The following is a 21,907-nucleotide window of genomic DNA, read 5'->3' as shown; positions in this document are numbered from 1 at the left end:
AGCTTCCTCTCAGTTGGAAAGGAGCACATTTCCACACACTTATATAGTTTAATGTAGGTAAACTGAGGGAGAATTCAGCAATAAAATGTACCTTTCTTAACATTTCCATCTTAAGTACAGAAATCTTTATGCTAGATCTTTGCCTGACAAGTGTATAATTTACCTTGTTTGGCATTTGGCTCCAATAAATAAGAATGACTTGTTGTTTATGTAGGTAACTTATCCAATGGGTCCATCAGTGTCGGTTACAAGTAGCAATTTTTTACACAAAATTGATTCCTCTTGACATGTTTAATGTCTTGAAATTTGTAAGCAAGCGTCACCTCATTTTCGTAACTGGCATAACATTTTTCTTCTAAAATAAATCTGAGTCAGAGCAATGCTTGGGGCCTATCGAACAAATGAAGCCTGTCAGAATTGCATTAATGTTGTTGCCACCCTTAGCAATTGCCAGGTATGGAGAGTGCCTCGTCCACTCCCCTACTACCTCCACGCCACCTCCCACACCCCCTTCCCCCACATCTCTCTCCTGTTGTATGCCAGGAAAAACTGTCACTGGCCTTAGACATGCTAGAAATATTATGATTGTCAGCTAACACGAATCTTCCACGGTGTCTGAGCAGAATGAAAATTTGCTGTTGTTGAGCAGCCAGGCTATTCATCTTTATCAGTGCTCCAGACGCTCATCTGAGTTGCAGCATTAACCCTGTAGTGACCTCACACATCGTTAACCACTGGGATTGCTTCATAAGGCCTACACGGAAAGGTGGTTATTCTTTATCTACAAAGAATCAATACTTAATTCATTAAGCCAACTTGAATACAAAAATCTTGTGCTCACCAATTAACAAGTCTGGTACACTGCAACATTTCATGCTCCCAATATCAGGAATTCTACTTGTCACTTTTAGTATGGGCAAAATGGAGAGAAGTTCCTTTAAAATGTAGAAGCAATTCCCCTTGAGAAAGTGCTTTATAGAGCCAATGAAATTCTTTTGAAGTGTAATATAGAAAACATGACTGCAATTTTGCACAGAGCAAGCTCCCATAAACTGGAATATGATATGATAATTTTACTTATTTTTGCTGATATTGATCGAAGCATATGCACTGGTCATGATGCAGGAAAGGTCTCCTTTGCTCCTCTTCAAAGCAGTACCATAGGATCTTTTACATCCAACTAAGGGAGTAGACAAGGCCTCATCGTCACATAACCTCTGAAGGACAGCCCTTCCAACAGTGTGGGACTTCCTCAGTACTGCACTGGATTGGCAGCATAGTGACGTACAGGAGCTGCTGCCTCACTGCTCCAGTGATCCGAGTTCCATCCCGACCTCTGGTATTATCTGTGTGGAGTTTGCATATTCTCCCTGTGGTTGCCTGGGTGTCCGGTTTCATCCCACATCCTAAAAATGGACAGGTTGGTGGGTTAATTAGCCACTGTAAATTGCCCCTAGTGTGCAGGTGAGTGGTAACATCTGTGGGCAGTTGATGAGAATGTGGGGAGAAGAGGTTCCAGGGAAAAATATTGGGGAATGGGATTAACCTGTAAACCAGCATAGACTTGATGGGCTGGAATGGCCTTCTTCCATGTCATGAGGAAATATGGTACATGGATTCTGTGCTCAAGTCTCTGGAGTAGGATTTGAACCCCAAATCTACTAACTCAGAAACCAGAGTGCCAGCCACTGAATCATAGTTGACATCTGTTCCGTCAGTGGTGCAGCTGGTGGGTGAGCAGATCTTCAGGGTTGGGACATTCTGCACGACTTCTTACGGCGCAGGGTGGGGTGAAGATGCCAGGCTTACGTTACACATGTCCTCTGCACATTCTCGGCAGAGGAACAGCAGGAAAAGCTGAAAGATGAGAACTGAGTGAGAATTAAAAGAAAAATAGGAAGTGAAAGAGTTAGACACAGTGCCTCAGTGCCCAATCTCACCATTAGTCACCATTTGGGTCCTGCCTGGTTGTTTAAGGTATCACCATTGTCTCAGTTGCTGCCACTGAATTTCTTTCTCTCCACCCCAGGGTACCCTGCAGAAGTTTGTGGATGATCTCTTTGAGACAATCTTCAGCACAGCACATCGAGGGAGTGCACTGCCCCTTGCCATCAAGTACATGTTTGACTTCCTGGACGAGCAGGCGGACAAGCACCAGATCCACGACCCTCACGTTCGGCACACCTGGAAGAGCAACTGGTGAGTAGTCAGAGGGAAGGGGCCATGCACAGGGTGAGCTGAGGGCAGCAATGGCCAGGCATTGTCAGAGCAAAGATTCACGGAGAGATACAGCACGGAAACAGGCTCTGTCCACACTAACCATCAAGCACCCTTATTTTTATAAACTTCTAACTCTGAGAGGTGGAAAACTTGCTGGGGTGAAGAGACTTATGATCTTGAAAGGGCCAAGGTGCCTTTGGCAAACACACTTCCAACTATGTAAAGGGTAGGAAGGAAGATACAGTTGTTCAAGAAGTGACAGCCTGGTCTATCCAGAAGTCATACAAGTACGTAAAATCTTCAGCACAGAAACAGGCCATGGGACATGCTTACACACTGACATTTATGCTCCCCATGAGATTCTTCCCACCCTCCTTAACTATTTCCCTTTCACGGTCACCCAATTTTCCCTTAAACACATGAACTAGAAATTTAATGAGGAAGACTGGTGGAAAATACTCTCCAATTGTAGACAATCTGTGGACAACATGATGATATTGATAATATCTTGAAAAACCTGGGAATTCTGAGGGGGATGAAAAGTATTTGGTCTTGATGGGTAGATATTTGGATGGAGAAGGGTGGGAGTTTATGGAAATGCCTGTGGATTATGAAAGATCTCTTGAGATACAGTGATCTTCTGCAAGAGCGGTGGATGTACTTGTAGCTGATGGCATTGTGTTCTGTACTGGAATACAATAGAAGATGGGAATGAATTGGCAAAAACCTTTCCATGTGAAGTAAATGGAAGAGAGAGTGTGAGAGATTGCAGGAAAGCAACAGTTAGACCAATGAATCCTTGTGTTCTAGTGGTGGTAATTGAGGAGTTAATTGTTTCATTGTGATTCTTTGGCTGGTTCAGAAACTTGCCTGGATGAGCTGTGAATTTATTCATGTTGACCAGTGGCATTATTTTGGTGAAATCAATGACAACTTGTATTTAAATGCCCCAGGGTGCTTCCCAATGGATTATCAGACAGAAGTTGGCACCAAGCCAAAGGCTGATGCATGCACTGGTATAAGTATGGCAGTTTGTTAGTGAGCCAGTAATTGAGAGGCTTTGACTAAACAATCTGAGTAGGGCTTGTTCCTGTGCTGCATGTTCTGTGTAGTTTACCTAAACCAAGCCAAACTAAGATGTGAATGAGGTTTAAAAGACTCATTTATCTCGTCCCCTCACTTTCAATGCAGGGAATGCTGTTCATTTTTATTTTTCAATCCCCTCTAACATTGCTGAAATGCAACGACAGACTCATTCCAACCCGTGCCTCGGTATAGCATTTTCCTTAACGCTTCACGCCTCTCATTGATTAAGCTGCAAGAAGATTAAGTACTCATTTAAAAGTAATAAAAATAAAGCAGATGCTTACTTTCTACAAGGCATAATGTTCTTAATTGTGTAGATGTTCCTTCATTCGTCACCCAACTGAGAGGGCACGAGCAGTCACAAACAGCAAACCACTGCTTCCATAGCAGCAGGAAGGGTTGATGGTTTTTATCCAAAAGAAGTCCTGTGACTCCCCCTCTGATTTCACAACTCCTTCAACCCTTCTGCTATCTTCTGAGACAGAGCAGGAGGTGTGGCAACTGGTATTGAACTTCTGTCTCAGCCATGTAGCCAGTTCTGTATGCTTGAATCAAGGCAGTGAGGTCTGTGGGCAATTCGACCATGAGATTTTAACAAAGGATCTCAATGTTAACTCTTGTTTCTCTTTCCATGGCTGCTGCCTGACTTGCTGGCTGTTACAAGCACTTTATGTTTTGATTTTGGATCTGCCAACATCTGTAGTTTCTTCATTTGCTGAAGAGATTTTGGGTCGGGGTTGGCTGAAGAGATCAGCTTTAAGGAGGAACTTCTCTTCCAAGAGGGAAGTGGAGGCCTTAAGGTAGAAAATCCCAGATCCTAGTTATATGAAGAGGTCCATGGAGGCAGGGGAATGTGAATTTTGAATTGAAAATCCTTCTGGTTGGGGAAATGGTGGGGAGGGGTCAGGGGCGGGGAAGTGCTGACCAGGAGCCAATGTATGTCAGTGAGGTTTGAGGGGGACAGAAGTCCTGAATCCTGGCCTCCCTGCCCAACCCTGCTCCACCCCAAGCAGTGGGTGCTGAGGGGGCTGCCAACCAGTTGTCTGGGAAAGAAGCCCAACTCAGAGCCAGTTCCTCTCATTAGTTAAAGGTGGAAAAATGTTCCTTTCTTGAACAGGAGCTTTGATGTGGAATGTTTGCTGCTCAAATGCATAAAGTTAAACATTCAGTGAAACCAGGAGGTATTAAAGAAAGATGGGAATTGTTGAGCATTGCACTGGGAATTCTGGAAGGAGGTGAATTAGACCATAAGACCTAGGAGCGGAATTAGGCCTTTTGGCCCATCGAGTCTTCTCCGCTGTTTGACCATGGCTGATTTATTTTTCCCTCTCAACCCCATTCTCCTGCCTTCTCCCCATAACCTTTGATGCCCTTTTTTTATATATAAACGTTTATTAACTAAAAGCACTACAAAAAAGCACAACCAGTGTCAATACACTACAACTAGTACAGAAGACAAGAAACAAACAAAGCAACTACATAACTACAGTAAAATAATGCGAACTAATACCTGTGAAACACACACACGCAACACTGCACCTGCTAACGCAACACGCAACACCTTAGAGGAGAATCGCATTTGTACCCTCCATGACACACGCGATCCCCTGAGGGGCCCACCGAGCGTAGAACTCAACCAGGGTGCCCGCAGAGACCACGTGCTCCCTCTCCAAGGACACCCACACGCGCACGTAAGCACGGAAGATGGGCAGGCATGCCGACTGGCCGGAACCCTTGGCCGCCCGCCGTCGCGTCCCGTGGATGGCCAGCTTGGCCAGGCCCAGCAGAAGACCCACCAGGAGATCCTACACGCAAACTGCCCCATGCCGCACCGGCTGACCGTAGATCAACAGTGTCGGGCTGAAGTGCAGCCAGAACTTGAGCAGCAGCCCCACCTTTGATGCCCTTACTAATCAAGAACCTATCAACCTCCTCTTTAAATATACCCAATGACTTAGCCTCCACAGCCCTCTGTGGCAACGTATTCCACAGATTCACCACCTACTGGCTAAAGAAATTCCTCCTCATCTGAGTTCTAAAGGGACATCCTTCTATTCTGAGGCTTTGCCCTCTGGTCCTAGACTCTCCTATTACTGGAGTTGGCCCAAATTTAGCTGGTAGCATTAACCACAGAGTAAACTGTGGGCAAGTTCCTTCCTTCCCTATACAGGAAGTCCCCGGGTTATGAACAGGTTCCGTTTTTGAGATTGTTCGTAACCCGATTTTGTATGTAACTCGGAACAGTGTCCGTGCATGCGCACTTGGCCCGGGGATCGTGGCCGCACATGGCCCCAGCCACACATACGCACTTGGCCCGGGGTTCCCTGGCCGCATGTGCGCACTTGGCCCGGGGTTGGGCCAAAGAAGGCTTACCGCTGCCGTGGTAGGATCGGGGGCCGGGCCCGCTTATGAACCGACCACGAAGGTCGGTTCGTAAGTACGGGCGTTCGTAAGTCGGGTGTTAATAAGTCGGGGACTTCCTGTATTCCCTTCCTTCCCTATATTCCATCACATTAGCTTTGGCTGTGCTTTTGAACAGAAAGCATTGAGGACATCTTTGTAACGATCAAGGGAGTACAGGAGAAAGAACTTTCTTTCTATAGATTGCAAAGTATCTACAGCTCTTGACTGCTGGTGCTTATTCTCCACATATTCCCCCTCCTACTCTTCTTTCTCCTACCACCAACGCATTTTTCTTTTCTACCTTGTGTGTTCTCATTTTCTCTCGAATGCATCAGTACTGTTGACCTCAGCTGCTGCCATGTGATGTTCCTACCACTACCAGGATCACAAAGATTATCCTGAATTCCCTGTAGGTTTGTAAGTGACTGCTGTAGATTTGCTACCTCTAATTCTGATCTTGCTCAAGAGTTATGAGCAGAGCTTGTTTTGTCCAGGTTTGTTTTCCTTGGAGAGGAGGAAGCTGAGGGGGCAAACCTGATAGAGATGTATAAAGTTATAAGGGGCATAGCGTGAAATGGGAGCAAACTTTTCGCCAGAGCAGAGGTGTTTAAAACGAGTTTAATTAAGGAGTAAGAGGTTTAGAAGGGATCTGAGGAGGAATCTTTTCACTGAGAGGGTGATGGGAATCTGGAACACACTGTCTGAGGGGGTGATGGAGCCAGGTGCTCTCACAACATTTAAGATGTACTTAGACAAGCACGTAAATTGCAAAGGCATAAAAGGCTACATACCAAGTGGTGGTAAACGGATTAATATTGAGGGGAACTTAATGCTTGACATAGAGATGGTAGGGTGAAGCTGTTACTGTGCTGTATGATTCTATGACTATCAGAAAGATTGGCCCAGGAAAGGGTAGATGGACAGAGCAGGCTGATGCAGATACTTAGCAATAAGTGATGTGAGAAGGAAAGGAACAGAGGTAAAGGAGAAGGAAGCAGCCTGCACTTGAAAGCAGCTGATTGAGAGTGTGTTTAATTAAAATTCCCACCATAGGCTGAAGTTCACAATTAATTGATTGGAGCTGAGATTCATCTCCGAACTAATTTGATCTGACCATGCAGCAATCATTTCATCTGTTCCAGTGTACCTGCTGTTATTACACAGCTATGGTGCAATCAGGTCCAGATTAGCTGTACAGTCAGTATGAAAATCATGCTAATGTGCTGTTCCTCAAGCTTCAAATCTGGAAATGTTAACTTGTCCTGAAAACAAAGAGGCAGGTGAAAATATTGAACGCAGCTGATATTAGCCTCATCGGTTTGAGCTGGTTGCGAGGAAGGCCATTTGAGGGGTGGGTTCACATTGCAACGGGAAGAGTGCAGGTTGCCACTCTGAAGGATGAGGCCAAATGGTCGAGGAACCTCGTCATCCTGGTCGACTTTGCGACTTTGCTTGCAAATCAGAGCTTGGGCTCCCATCTCTGGGGGAGCAGGTTCCTGGAGGTTTCATCACGATCTCCTTCCATCATCCTGTCTCCACATTCACTCCTTTGGTTACCTAACAAGACCACCTGACTACATCAATCAGCCTTCCTGTTGGATTGTTCCCGTCTCAGTCAAATTGCTCTTTATAATGATTGAATCAAAGTGTTCAAAGAATTTTTTGACTAACTTTTTAATTAGCCTTTTGATTTTTCTCCTGGTTTGCCTGCTGTAGTGGCCAAGAGATTGTTATTTAACTCCAAGATATTTCAGAGCAGGCTGAGAGGATTTGGCAGCTCCTTGTAGAGTTATCAACTCCAGTTTGATATATTCCTGGAGATATCATCGCATGACTTCTTACCCTCAGATGCCTGACCTGCTCTTGTCATTAGTCATCCCACACATCAGTTATCACTGCTCTTACCTTCCAATACCACCTGTAAAGTTCATAAACTGTATAACCCAATTATATGGCCTAGATTTTCTGATATAACAAATTAAAAAAAGACAACAAATGCACTGAGTTCTTCCAGCATTCTGTTTGTGCGGTGTCTGGGATGAGCCTTTCTTCTCCAGAGAGTCTCTGGAGTGGTTACCGGGGTGATTTAAGGATCTGCTGTCCCTCACCATGCCTGTCCTTTCTCCTCCCAGCCTGCCCCTGAGGTTTTGGGTGAATGTGATCAAGAACCCCCAGTTTGTCTTCGACATCCACAAGAGCAGCATCACGGACGCCTGCCTCTCGGTGGTGGCTCAGACGTTCATGGACTCCTGTTCGACTTCAGAGCACAGGCTGGGCAAGGACTCCCCGTCCAACAAGCTGCTTTATGCTAAGGACATCCCCAACTACAAGAGTTGGGTGGAAAGGTCAGTACTGAGTGTCCGGAGTGGTTGATTGTGTTCCTGGTGATTTCATTGACATGACTAGCAGGTCCTGAACGTCTCACCCACACGTTCTTGTTATCAGTCATTCAATCTTACAGCTTTCCACTAACCCATGCCCAATCATAACGTGAATAAATCCGTTCTACCCTGGTTGTATAATCAATCAAACTGGCACTGTATTCTCTTATCCAGTATCTTTATATCTAATTTCTTCAAAGAAATATGCAAAGAACATAGTTTATCTTTAAACACTCTCACTATCTTTTCCTTCCTGGGAATTTTTAGGAAGCAGTGTTTAGTTTTTAATTCTAGGAGGCTCCAGGTAACCCTGGGGGATTGGCAACCTGGCTGGAGGACTGGTGAACAATGGGGAGAGCGCGATAGATGGGCTATGGGGAGGGCAGGACATGGCAGCAGGGCGGGGAGTGAGATTCAATCAAAATGATATGTTGTGGCATGCCAGTACCTGGCGTTTGATGTCTGGTGTCTCCAACAAGTGTCTGCCAGTCTGTCAGGACACCCTAGAGTGTCGGAAGGAAGATGGAGGTGAGCAGATGGCTTTTGTCTGATTTGACATTTCTGCCTCTCCTGCTGACAATATTGGTACTGGAATGCTGTTATAAAGAAATAATGAGATCATCAGGGGAGAGACTGCCTCTTGGGAATATTTCCTTTATTATTTCATACTTCATGCACTTCAGACACCCACAAGCAGATTATTATTATGGATATTTCTATTTCTCTGTGTTTCAACAAAAGTAAACTGAAATTATTCCATGTAGTCCCTTCACAGTAGGGAATATTCAATATTACATAGAAGTTTATTCGAATTTACAGTACATGAACAGGCCATTTGGCCCATAGGGTCCATGTTGTGTTAATGCTCTACTCAAGTCTCCCTTTCCCTCTAAATCCACCTGCTATTTGTAAATTCATTTATGGGATTGCTGGCATTTATTGTTTATCCCTAATTAGCCCTGAACTGAGGTAGTTACAGACCAGACAAAGTAGGAGTTCTGTCAGGGGATTAGAGAAGTGGATGGAATTGTACCACATTCCTTTATTTCTATCATTACTATCACTTTTTCCCTTTTTGAAATTCCAACCAGCTGCTGTGACGGGATTTGAAACCATGGTCAATGGTGTAAACTCTGGCTATTAGCCCAATGACTTAACCACTATGCTACCACATCCTGTTGGTCTATTCCTTTCTCCCAATCAGCTTCCCTTTAATTGCGCCCTGTGGGTGCGAGTTCTATGTTCTCACTACTCTCCTAGTGGAGAGGCTTCCCCGGAATTCCCTGTGGGATTTATTAGCAACACCTTCCAGAAGTTTTGATCTCCTCCACAAGTGCAAGCAACTTTTCTGCGTGCACCTATTTGCAGCGCTGAAGTTCAAGCCATGCAGAGAAAAATTCAACAAACGGCGTCATGTTGTCTTCTTACATCCCTGTGAAGTAAAAGGACGTTGGAGGGGGTGGTGTTTCGGCAGAGACATATCTTTCACATGATGCATAAGATTTCAGAATAAGAGTGAACACAAGTCTCCCAAGAGGTGCAAAGCCCCACGTTGGAACATTTCTTGTTTTTCTCTAATTAGTGAACCACTGTTGATATTGTGGACAGGTGTGAATTGCAATTCCAAATCCCTTTGAGTCATTGGAACTGCACTGTTGGAGAAGACTCTTCAGCCCAACAATCCTTCACTAATTGGCACATTGTTAAGTACCAGGATAATTGAGGATCTCCCTGTTCCTCATGGAAAGCAATTTATTCCCACAGCCCATCCCCATTTGCTGTTACTGGCATTATATCTGTCCACACTAGAACGACCTGACACACAAACTGAACTTGAGAGGTGTAAAAAAAATCAACAGCATGTTTTCTTTGGAAAAGAGCAGGCAGGTTTTCTTCCAGGTTACTGGAATACAGTCATCATCAGCAAGGCCAGCACTGATGGCAAGCTGAATTCTTGAACCACTGCAATCCATGTGCTGAAGGTACCCTCACAGTGTTGGTAGGGAGGTGGCTCCAGGATGTTGGCACATCAATTTTGAAGATGTGTTCCCTATTACCCCTCATCCAACCCCGCTAAAACTAGATTCTCTGATCATCATCACGTTACTTGTCGTCAAAACTGGACTGACAGTTTCTTCACATTGTAACAGGGACTTACACATCAAAAGACTCTGGATTGTTTGTGATGGACTCCAACATGGGAATGTTGGTCCAGATTTTTCCCTCATGTTATGTGACTTGAACCCATGGCCTTTTGAGTTTAGAGGGTTTATGAAGGAGGCAGTTATTCTGGAGTGTATTGACTTCAGTCCCTGCATTAGAATCAGAATCAGGTTTATTATGACTATTGTGAAATTTGTTGTTTTGCGGCAGCAGTACAGTGCAAGAGATAAAGACGTAAAAATTACTATAAGTTACGAAAATACTTAAATCGTACAAAAGAGGAATAACGAGGTAATATTCATGGGTTCGTGGACCATTCAGAAATCTGATGGTAAAGGGGAAGGAGCTGTTCCTGAAACGTTGAGTGTGGGTCTTCAGGCTCCTGTACCTCCTCCCCGATGGTAGTAACAAGAAGAGGGCATGTCCCGGGTGGTGAGGGTTCTTAATGATGATTGCCGCCTTCTTGAGGCTTTGCCTCTTGAAGATGTCCTCAATGGGGGGGGGGGGGGGGGGGGTGGGGTTAGGGAGGGTTGTACCCGTGATGGAACTGGCTGAGTCTACAACTTGCTGCAGCCTCTTTTGATCCTGCACATTGAAGCCTCCATACCGGGCAGTGATGAAAGCAGTCAGAAAACTTTCCACTGTACATCAGTAGAAATTTGCAAAAGTCTTTGGTGATGTACCAAATCTCCTCAAACTCATAATGAAGTAGAGCTGCTGGTGTGCCTTCTTTGTGATTGCATCGATGTGATGGATCCTCTGAGATACTGACTCCCAGTAACTTGAAGCTGCTCACCCTTTTCACCGCTGACCCCTCAATGAAGACTGGTGTGTGTTCTCCCGACTTCTATGATACAAATTCACCCATTAGCTGCTTGTTAAAGACCAACATAACCACAACCAATCCAATCCTAACCTGAACCCTTAGGCATAAATGGAAATGCTAGAAGAACTCAGCCAGTCAAGCAGCATCTGTGAAATGAGAAACCAATTAACATTTCAGGTCATAGACCCTTCACAGAACACTTAGAATTTTTTAAAAGTACCTGACTTGATCTAAACCTGAAATGTATTGACTCGTCCCCTCAGGTAACCAGTCTCCTCCTCCTCCTACACACAGAGAGAATAAGCATCATCAATGTAAAGGAGTGGGGCCACGTGGGCAGCTTGAGGAAGCTAATTTTTGTAATTACACGAGTGACCAGATGGGGTCTCCACCCTCTGAGGGCAGTCCCAACAAGACAGGCATCGATGTGAGAAAGATAGCAAGATGTCTATGACACACAGAGGGTGCACCCCTTCACTAAATGTCTAAAGCCCTTTAAGTGTTACCTAAATGGACACATGCTTGCCCCAGGAAATAAGGCCCACCCCACAATGGTGTACTATACTTTGTTAATCTCTACATTAGTAGAAAGGGTTCACCTAACAATTGATGCCTCTTTTCCACTTCACGTTCTTTGATTAATTCCAACAATGATGCCAAATATGAAGACTGGATTGAAAATTTTTCTACAATGTGAACCCAACAAGTTATAAGAAAAAGAGATTCTTTAAAATTGATCTTAAACCTTATTGAATCAGGCAAATTTATCCAATAGGAAGAGACTGACTCTCTCCCAGGGGGCTCCTATAATGCTAGCACCCTTACCATTGGCAATGACTAACAAATTTGTGGAGCCTCTAAACACTCAGGAAACTCAGTTGCTGGTTCCTTCTGAGAATTTAGGTGGAATGATAGAATTGTTTGACCACCAAGACAATGTAAATTCTTCCATGGAATTGTGACCTAAAATGTATGTTATTTATCTGTGCTTACAAGATGGAAGATGTTGAAGATGGAACATAACACAGATACTGTGGGCTCTCACATTGCAATGGAGCTATATACGTTATAGCTATTATGTTATAGCCTGCACTGGGTGGTCACTCTATAGTGGGATGTCAGTCTACAGCGCAGTATCTCCCTATAGTGTGGTTTCACCTGACACCGATGTGACATTTTACATTGATGTGTAACCCCACATTGGGATAACACCCTACAGTGATGTGACACCTCAGACTGGGTTGACACCCTACAAAGATGTGGCACCCCACTGGGGTGACACCCTATGTTGATGTGTAACCCCACATTTGGGTGATATCCTACAGCCGATGCCATCCAACAACTGGATATCATTCCTATCCAAAATGCACTGTAAACAAAAAGAAGGAATTTTGAAGTAAAGAGGTCTCAGTTTTTGCTTTCTGCTTTGACGAGGCAGACTCTGTTCTCTGTCTTTAATTGTCAGTTCTGCTTTATGAAGGGGCGGAGTTGGATCATCTTGCTAACTTGTCTTTTTTGATGCAGGTACTATGCAGATATTGGAAAAATGCCGGCCATCAGTGACCAGGACATGAATGCCTATCTAGCGGAGCAGTCCCGAATGCACATGGCTGAATTCAACGCAATGAGCGCCCTCAGTGAAATCTACTCCTATGTTAGCAAATACAGCGAGGAGGTAACAGCCCATTCTTTGTGATCACCTAAAGCCTTACAACAGATGTACAGAGGAATCTTGGGATGCAAGTCCTTAGCTCTCTGAAAGTGGCAACACAAGTAGATAGGGTGGTAAAGAAGGCATATGGTATACTTGCCTTCGTTGGTCAGGGTGTTGAGTATAAAAGTCATGTTGTAGCCATATAAAACTTTGGTCAGGCCACATTTGGAGCACTGTGTGCAGTTCTGGTCACCACATTACAGGAAGGATTTGGAGGCTTTGGAGAGGGTGCAGAAGACATTCAACCAGGAAGTTGCCTGGATTAGAAACTATTAGTTATAAGGAAAGGTGGGACAAATTTGGATTGTTTTCTCTGGAGCATTAGAGGCTGAGGGGTGACCTGATTGAAGTATATAAAATTATGAAAAGACTTAGACAAGGTAGATCGTCCCAGGATGGAAATGTCAAATCCAAGAGAGCATAGCTTTGAGGTGAGAGGGGGAAAGATTAAAGGAGATTTACCTGAAAGTTTTTTTTTCTTTTACACAGGGAGTGGTAGGTGCCTGAACTGCACTGCCAGGGGAAGTGGTGGAAGCAGATATGATAACAATGTTTAAAAGGCGTTTGTTGGGCACATGAATAGGCAGGGAATGGAGGGATAGAGACCATGTGCAAGCAGATGTGCAGCACGGTCAGCACAGACATCATGGGCCAAAGGGCCTGTTCCTGTGCTGTACTGTTCTACGTTCTATGTTCTCCGTAACCTCTGGGGCACCTGTGCTTTACAATTCCAACCTCTCAAGCATCTTCAAATCTAATTGCTCCATCAGTAGTGGTTGTTGCTGCAGCTGTCAGGGTCTTGAGCGCAGAAACAGACCTCTCTGCCTCTCCCCCTCTCTCATTCTTTCAGGTACTCCTCAAGGACTAAGTCTTTGACTAAAGGCCATCTGCCCAAAAGTCGCATTTGGCCTGACGTCAAATTTTCTTTGATATTCCTGTGAAATGCCTTGGGACATATTGCAAGTAATGTCACACAATATCAAAAAAAAAGTTAGTATTGTTATCTGAGATATTAGTAATCAGCTGATATCAGATACCCCAGTTGATGGGGGTATGATAGCTTAAGTTATTGGACCAGAATTCAGTGGCCCCTTGATCTGGAGATGCAGGTGTGAATCCCATCACTGTAGTAGGGGAATTAAAATTCAACTAATTCAATAAATCTACAATAAAAAAAACTGTTCTCATTAACGACATCCATAAAACCTTGTTGTAAAAAGCCTTCTGGTTCATGAATTTCCTTTGGGGTAGGAACACTGCTGCTATTATCCAGTTTGGGCTGTGTGTGACTCCAGTCCCACCAATGTGGTCAACTCTGAGACAGTGTAACCTGTGACAGTTAAGGATGGACGAAACTCATTGGGCTTGCCAGTAAAGTCCTCATCCAAAGAATTAATTCATGGCAGATTGCACCTTGAGTTCATTTTCCATTCTCTGCTCTTTATCCCTTGACATCCTGACCAAAATAAAATTTACCTGCACTGGTCCCGAGGGCTTTTTTTGCTTCCATTCACAGTACAATATGGAGGAGAATTCCAAATTTCTGCTACCCTTTCTAAAACGGACTACATACGGATCTTATCTTATTGCTCCAAAATGCCTTGACTCTAAGTTTAGATTGTATTCTCGTGTTTTTATTTTCCCGAAAACAGGAAGTACTAACTCTGTTCCTGCCCTATAAATCCTCCAGCATTTGAATATGCTCAATCTCTTCAACCCCTTTGGTTTCTCACTTTCAAAAGAATCCAAGCAAGCAATTTGCCCTCATAATTTAACCCTGTAAGCTCCAGTATCTCAGCTCAGAATTAATAGTCCTACAGCATGGAAACAGGCCATTTGGCCCACTGTCTGTGCTGACCATCAAAGTATTTACACTAATCCTGCATTAATTCTATTTTTTTATTCTCCCCACATTCTCATCAACTTCCCCCAGATACTACCGCTCATCCACACACCGGAGACAATTGACAATAGCCAAATAACCTGCCAACCAACATATCTTTAGGACGTGGGAGGAAACCAGAGCACCCGAAGGAAACCCATGCTGTCAGAGGGGAGAACATGCAAACGCTACACTGACAGCATCCAAGGTCGGGATTGAACCCGGGTCTCCAGCACTGTGAGGCAGCAGCTCTACGAGCTGAGCCACTGTGCCAAAATTTGAGAGTACAGGGCTTTTAATTGTAAACTGCAGAAGCCTACTGAAGGGGCTAAAACCAACAGAGAAAGAAGACTCATTGGTGGCCCCGGACGAGCAGAGTATAATGTCAGTCGTTATGCTGGAGGTCTCCTGGGACAGATAAGCATTGTAGGAAATGGAGAATTGGACACAAGAGCATGTTTCTTGCCAGGTTCCTTTTTAGTTATGCACTTTTACACTTCTATCTGCTTTTTTTTTGGACATGGTCACAATCCTATATATCTTTATAGGTTCATAAAATAGAAAAGGTGAAGGATAGAAATTTGCCTTGGCATGGGCCATACCTCAGAACCTTTCCAGGGATGCTTATAACCTCTCAGGCTGCAGGCTTCAATTGGTATATTCGCACCCTCCAAAGTTGAGAGGCAGGTGCTGTTTGGACCCTGCCCTCTGGCAGGTCAGAGGACGGGACCACCCCATCCACCTGATACAAATCTCTCATTCGGTGTATTGGTAGTCAACTACTTTACCAAGGGCGCCATCGCAACCAATCCCAATCCAGTACTATGCATTCTAAAGCAGGTATAATTTGAAATTTACTTGGGATTGGGCAGTGGAATCTCTTTTCGCCTCAAACATGGCAGTGTATACCAACCCTCACTAGTAATTCAGCAGGGTGGGGCATCACTGAATTCACCGGTAATGTAAGAATTTTTGATTAGAAACATAGAAAACCTACAGCACAATTCAGGCCCTTCGGCCCACAAAGCTGTGCCGAACATGTCCCTACCTTAGAAATTACTAGGTTTACCCATAGCCGTCTATTTTTCTAAGCTCCATGTACCTATCCAAAAGAAAAGATACTATCGTATCTGCCTCCGCCACCATTGCCGGCAGCCCATTCCACACACTCACCACTCTGAGTAAAAAAACTTACCCCTGACATCTCCTCTATACCTACTCCCCAGCACCTGTGTCCTCTTGTGGCAACTATTTCAACCCTGGGAAAAAGCCTCTGACTATCCATACAGTCAATGCCTCTTATCACCTTATACTCCTCTATCAGGTCACCTCTCACCCTCCATTGTTCCAAGGAGAAAAGGCCACGTTCTCTCAACGTGTTTTCATAATTTCACATGATTAGTGTCAAAAGTGTTAAATTCAACATTAAAACTATCCTTCCTTTGTGTTCTCATTCACAGATAGTAAGTACTCTAGAATGTGAAGATCAGTCCAGGAGGCAGCGGTTAGCTTACAAACTTGAACAGGTAGTTGCTCTCATGTCGATAGAGAGCTGAGTGGCACTCCCAAGGAACGCTGGGTAAAAGAAGCCAAGCTGTGCCTGACTAAAGATGGTCGCCTTTCAAGTGCAAGTTATGATTGGTTCAAGCAACGTCACCTTGATCATCTATCTCTCCATTATCCCTGCGTCTTCATCCTATATTCTCCTTCGGTCACTCTCTCTCTCTCTCACCCACAACATCACTGGATACTTCAAAATGTCTGTGAAAGGTAAAAACTAACAGATCACATCATGGTTTGTAAAATAAAGCAGCAATCACTCACAAAGAAAACATTGGCGAGTGACTAAAGACCGTGATAATTTTCTCAGCCATCATCTCCAGAGGAACTTGACAGCCTTTCCTCTCGTTGTGTAAGTGATGGGAACCAGGAAAGATGGAAGATCTTCACATTTTGTGGGACGCTATAAGCGATTTCCTTTGGGATAGGTTGATATTGAATTTGGCTTCAACCTGAGGCCTTGTTACGAAAATATCTTTGATCGACACAAGATCAGTGAGACAATAATGTGGTTTCTTGTTCAGTTGACTTTATGGTCAGAGATTGCAGACCTATTAGAAACAAAAAAAAATTGTGCATGAGAATCACAATTTATCTGGTCTATGAGAAGGGAAGAGAGAATTACATAATGGTGGAAGATGGACCAACTGGGCTTGGGGCTATATTTATTCCAGAGCTATGTTTATGGGCTATGGTGTCAGGAGAGGAGCAATCAGAGTATGTGCACGTAATAACATAAAAGGTTGTGTGTATATATATATATATATATATATATATACACACACACACAAACATAAACACGCACATGTGGTCACACAGACTCATGCAAAAACAAAAGGTACTCTAAATCCTAAGCCTTGTATTATTAAGGAAAAACTAGAAGTGTACATGATCATGTGAATGCATTTCAAATAAATGGACAGGTTAGACTTTCACCGGAGCTGTGGGGCAGTGACTCTGGAGGTACTGGCAAATGAAATAAAAAGACATTTTGGTTTGGAAACAATGGATTATCCCAGCCAGCGAAGACCAAAGGATTAACAGTGCTGTTTGAAAATAAGTGCCACTGTGGATTATCATTTTATTTATAGACGTCTACCTAATGTGTGAGGTTCCTCAAGACACACAAAAAAAACCATGAATGACTAGCTGGCTCCAAACAAGCATTCCTTTTTATTTGCACAGGACAATGCACAGATTGACAAACTGTGAATTTTATTTATAGAAGATGGCTAAAGAAAGAAATAAAAACTGCTAAAACAAAGACATGATTTGCACGTGTTATGTGTAGGAGGAGCCAGGATCTTGGGATGGGAGGTGTCGGGGGGGGGCGGTGAGGGGGGAAAGGGGTTGTCAGAAGCCTCGGGACATCTCACAGTCAGTACTGCAATGGGAGGCTGATTGGAATTTTATTTCGCCTCCCCCCCACCCCCCCCAGGACATTTATACATGTTGTATTATTGTGGAATCTAAAAACTGCCCCCTCCCCTTCACCCACCAACTCATTCAGCTCAAAATCTATAAAAAAGGGACTTTTTAAAACAAAAGCTTTTTGCCTTGAACTGTGCCAGACTTGTGTTGTGGATGTGATAGGTCAATCCCTGGCAGTGACCTGGGTATTCGTTTTCTTTTCAATATTATTTGTTTCTTTTTTTTTAAAATATAAAAAGTGCATGTAATAATGAATCTGGGAAGCAAAGATTGATACCAAACTGCAATGCCATGATTGTGAATGTGTCCTTGATTTCTTTCAGTTTCTTTTTTGCTTGAGAATAGTGTGTCTGGCCTGAATGGATTGTTATGTGAACATCTCTATTTAAAGACAATTTGTAACAACTTACCCTTAGAAACCAGTGTTAGAATTCGTCAAGACAAAACAACATAGGTTTTTATCCTAATAATGACTGTAATTAAATATACTACTTAAGCAAAGAGATGAAAGGACCTGACAAAGGCTAGCTTCAGTACTTTGTTATATCAATTGTATACCTGTGTATGTAAATATGATGCACTCCTATTTTGCAGTTCAGAACAAAAATTTACTATTTGTAATATAGAATAAAGTTTATTACAAAAACTGTGTTGAGGCTGTCTAATGATTTGCAAAGTGACCACAGTGTTACTGAGAGTAAGTCTTATCTTCTTAATCATTTACAGGATGCAAGTGTTGCCAACAGGGACAAAACTTACTGCCCATTTTTAAGTACCCTTGAGAAGGGGATGGTGAGCCACCAACCATTAGCACTGCAGTTCTTGTGGTGGATTCTGCCACATTGCTACTAGGGAGTGAGTTCTGAGGCTTTGACCCAATGTTAGTGAAGGAAGGGTGATATACTTCCAGAAGAAGGACACTCTGTGACTTGGTGGGGTTCCATGTGCCTGCTGCCTTGTCGTACCCAAGTAGTGGAAGTTGTGAGTTTGGGAGGTGCTGTCGAATAAGTCTTGGAGAAGTGTCGCTGTGCATTTGTGCTGCATTGAATTATATAAGGAAATGCATGAGGCACTGTCAGGGATTCTGGCTTAATGATTAAAATTCCCATCATCATGTGCTGGGATAATTCACGTGGGTGGTGTGCAAGGGAGGAAATCCATGCCCAGTGTCTATTTGACTTTTGATTTCCATTGGTCAATCCCTTACCAATTTCTGCTGTCTTCATGACACCACAAGTTCCCTCCCTCAAGTGCTTTTATTTTTTTTAAAGAAAACAGACTTTACTTTCCTTCTCAGTCCATCATTTCCTTGTTAATTTTTTTTTAGTGGAGAGCTGCTGTGATGTGGAGTGTCTACCAGCTGCATTTAGGGTTGCATTTGTGGAGTACATGTGTCCCTTTGGAACAACTTCACGTTTTCTCAGCCAGTGACTCAAGCTTTCCTTAGGACTTCCATTTGACCATGGCCCCTGACGTTCAATTTGCAGCAACTCATTACCTTTCCCACCCTGCTTTCACCAGGGTGGAGGCAAGTCATCCAAGATCCCAAGCAACTGCCTTAGAAGATGCTCAGTGGTCTTATCCTGAGATACATAATGTAATTGGCACTCTTGTAACACTGTAGGAGACATAATCCCTGCCTGGATTTAGAAAGAACTATCTTGTTGCTCAATCTTCCCGTCTCTTATTCTAATATCTTTAACCTTTAATTAATTATCAAATTCTCTTTAAAAGCTACAGTCGTAACTGGCTTCTTTGTAAGTGTCGGCAATCTTCTGGTATCTCACAGGTCAGTTAATCTACCCAACTCCCTACATAGGACATAGAACATTACAGCACAGGACAGGCCCTTTGGCCCACAATGTTGTGCCAACATTTTATCCTGCTCTAATATCTATGTAACCTCTTCCCTCCCACATAGCCCCTCTTTTCTCTATCATTCATGTGTCTATCTAAGAGTCTCTTAAGTGTCCCTAATGTATCTGCCCCCACAACCTCTGCAGGCACTGCATTCCACACACCCACCAATCTCTGTGAAATAAACTTACCCCTGACATCCCCCTTATACCTTCTTCCAATCACCTTAAAATTATGCCCCCTCATGTTAGCCATAGTCACCCCAGGAAAATGTCTCTGTCCACTTGATCTACGCCTCATATCATCTTGTACACCTCTATCAAGTCACCTCTTATCCTCCTCCTCTCCAAAGACAAAAGCCCTAGCTCGCTCAACCTATCCTCATAAGACATGCTCTCCAATCCAGGCAACATCCTGGTAAATCTCCTCTGCACCCTCTCTAAAGCTTCCACATTCTTTCTATAATGAGGTGACCAGAACTGAACACAATACTCCCAAGTGTGGTCTAACCAGAGTTCTATAGACCTGCAACATCACCTCGCGGTTCCTGAACTCAACACCCTGATTAATAAAGGCCAACACTCCATACGCCTTCTTAACAACCCTATTGACCTGCGCAGCAACCTTGAGGGATCTATGGATGTGGACCACAAGATCACTCTGTTCCTCCAGACTGCCATTAACCTTGTATTCTGCCTTCAAATTAGATCTCCCAAGTGTATCACTTCACACTTATCCGGGTTGAACTCCATCTGCCACTTCTCAGTCCAGGTCTGCATTCTATTAATCTCCCTCTCATTGATAAAGTGATCATGGAACAGATTCGCTGACAAAGAAACGAATGCTAAACCCGTTGCTTTTGCAATGAAGGATCTTCACATCTTCTGCATGGGCTTGAGCACAAATATCTAAGTTGACCCTCGAGTGTGCTACTGTGCTGCACAGGCGGTAGGTGAAGCATTAAAAATGAGGTCTCATCTGCTTCTGGATGGGTAGAAAAGATCCAATGACAGAGTCATTGTCCCAGGGTGGAAATGTCAAATGCTAGAGGGCGTAGCTTTAAGGTGAGGGGGAAAGTTGAAGGGAGTGATTCCAGGCATCAGAATGGTAGGTGCCTAGAATGCACTGTCAGGGGATGTGGTGGAAGCAGATATGACAGCAATATTTAAGAGGCATTTCGACAGGCACATGGACAGGCAGGGTATGGAGGAATATAGACCATGTGTAGGTAGATGGGATCAGTTTTGATTGGCATCATGGTTGGCAATGGAGACCATGGGCCAAAGAACCTGTTCTTGTGCTGTACTGTTTTATGTTCTATGACACAGTTAGAAGTAGACCATGCTATACTGGACCAATCATCATTCCTTGCCTAACATCACTAAAATCTAGCTTCGAACCTATCTTGTTAAAATATTGGAAATTTCCCCTCTGCTCTATGAACTAAAAGTGTGATGTAATAGTGCATTCATATTGAACCCTGCTTCTGAAATGTAATTCTATTGAAGTCAGTGAGGCCGAATTTCAGAAGTAGAGTGCAACACATTGCACTGTGAACAATGAATTTCTAATGTCTAGATGCAAATAGCTGATCAGAATCTGAAAATAAAATCGAGACAGGTTAATTTTTGGGTGACACCAAGGATCAAAATGTTAATCTAATCTTCTGGTTCAGCTGCTGATGCTCTGCTGTGTTGTGTTATTTTCTTCTCCATCAGCAACATCCCTCAGAATTCATCCAACAGCCACTCTTTAATGTTATATCTGACAGCTGTAGTGTTTTGGAACCACTTTAGTGCCTATCAATGGGACATGCATCCCAGTGGCACCTCCCCTATTATCTACGTCATGTTATTACAGGGCAGGGAGGACTCTCATTTCCTAAAATTGGCCTGACTTCCCTGCACAGTGACAGGTGAGCTCCAAATTGTTCCTAAGTGATACTTGATTGAATATTTTGGCTCTCCCTACACATTTTCACCGCATCTTTCCTGAACATGCTATTTCATGCTGCGACGAAAATTTCAGGCTTTCTCCTGTGATTTGTCCGAATAGCAATCCTGAATTTGTGTACTGGTGGGCAGGTAGTATCATACCAAGCCCAATTATTTCTCCTGTCAACCTCTGCACTTTGCTCATCTTTGACTAAAGCATTAAAATGTAAGGAATAATAAATAAGCAGAGCAGTCCAACTTCACTTGAGATTCCCAAATGGGATAAGGGCTCAGTTCACACCACCTAATGTACCCAAAATGGTCCATAACAGTTTTAACTTCATATCCATTTTTTTGGAATGGGGAAAAGATCTGGCTTTAGAACAAGTAGGGGTAAACTTATCAAACCACTAACAATCAGTCCAAGTTGGATATATAAATATGGTCACC

At 43.6% G+C, this 21,907-nt stretch overlaps 1 protein-coding gene across 4 annotated transcripts in view; it reads left to right on the top strand.

Moving 5' to 3' along the window:
• plxna4 (plexin A4) overlaps positions 1-18,259 on the top strand; it is a 532,456-nt gene extending 514,197 nt beyond the window's left edge. For all 4 annotated transcript variants that reach the window (XM_052033450.1, XM_052033449.1, XM_052033451.1 and 1 more), the window contains exons 29-32: positions 2,030-2,199; positions 7,842-8,054; positions 12,604-12,754; positions 16,136-18,259. In XM_052033450.1, coding sequence (XP_051889410.1) covers positions 2,030-2,199; positions 7,842-8,054; positions 12,604-12,754; positions 16,136-16,231 — 630 coding nt within the window. In that variant the 3' untranslated portion in view covers positions 16,232-18,259. The remainder of the gene's footprint in view (positions 1-2,029; positions 2,200-7,841; positions 8,055-12,603; positions 12,755-16,135) is intronic.
• The last annotated feature ends 3,648 nt before the right edge of the window (positions 18,260-21,907 follow it).

Source organism: Pristis pectinata, chromosome 19 (genome assembly GCF_009764475.1).
Source record: "Pristis pectinata isolate sPriPec2 chromosome 19, sPriPec2.1.pri, whole genome shotgun sequence".
NCBI lineage: Eukaryota > Metazoa > Chordata > Chondrichthyes > Rhinopristiformes > Pristidae > Pristis > Pristis pectinata.
This window is presented reverse-complemented; position numbering and strand designations above follow the sequence as displayed.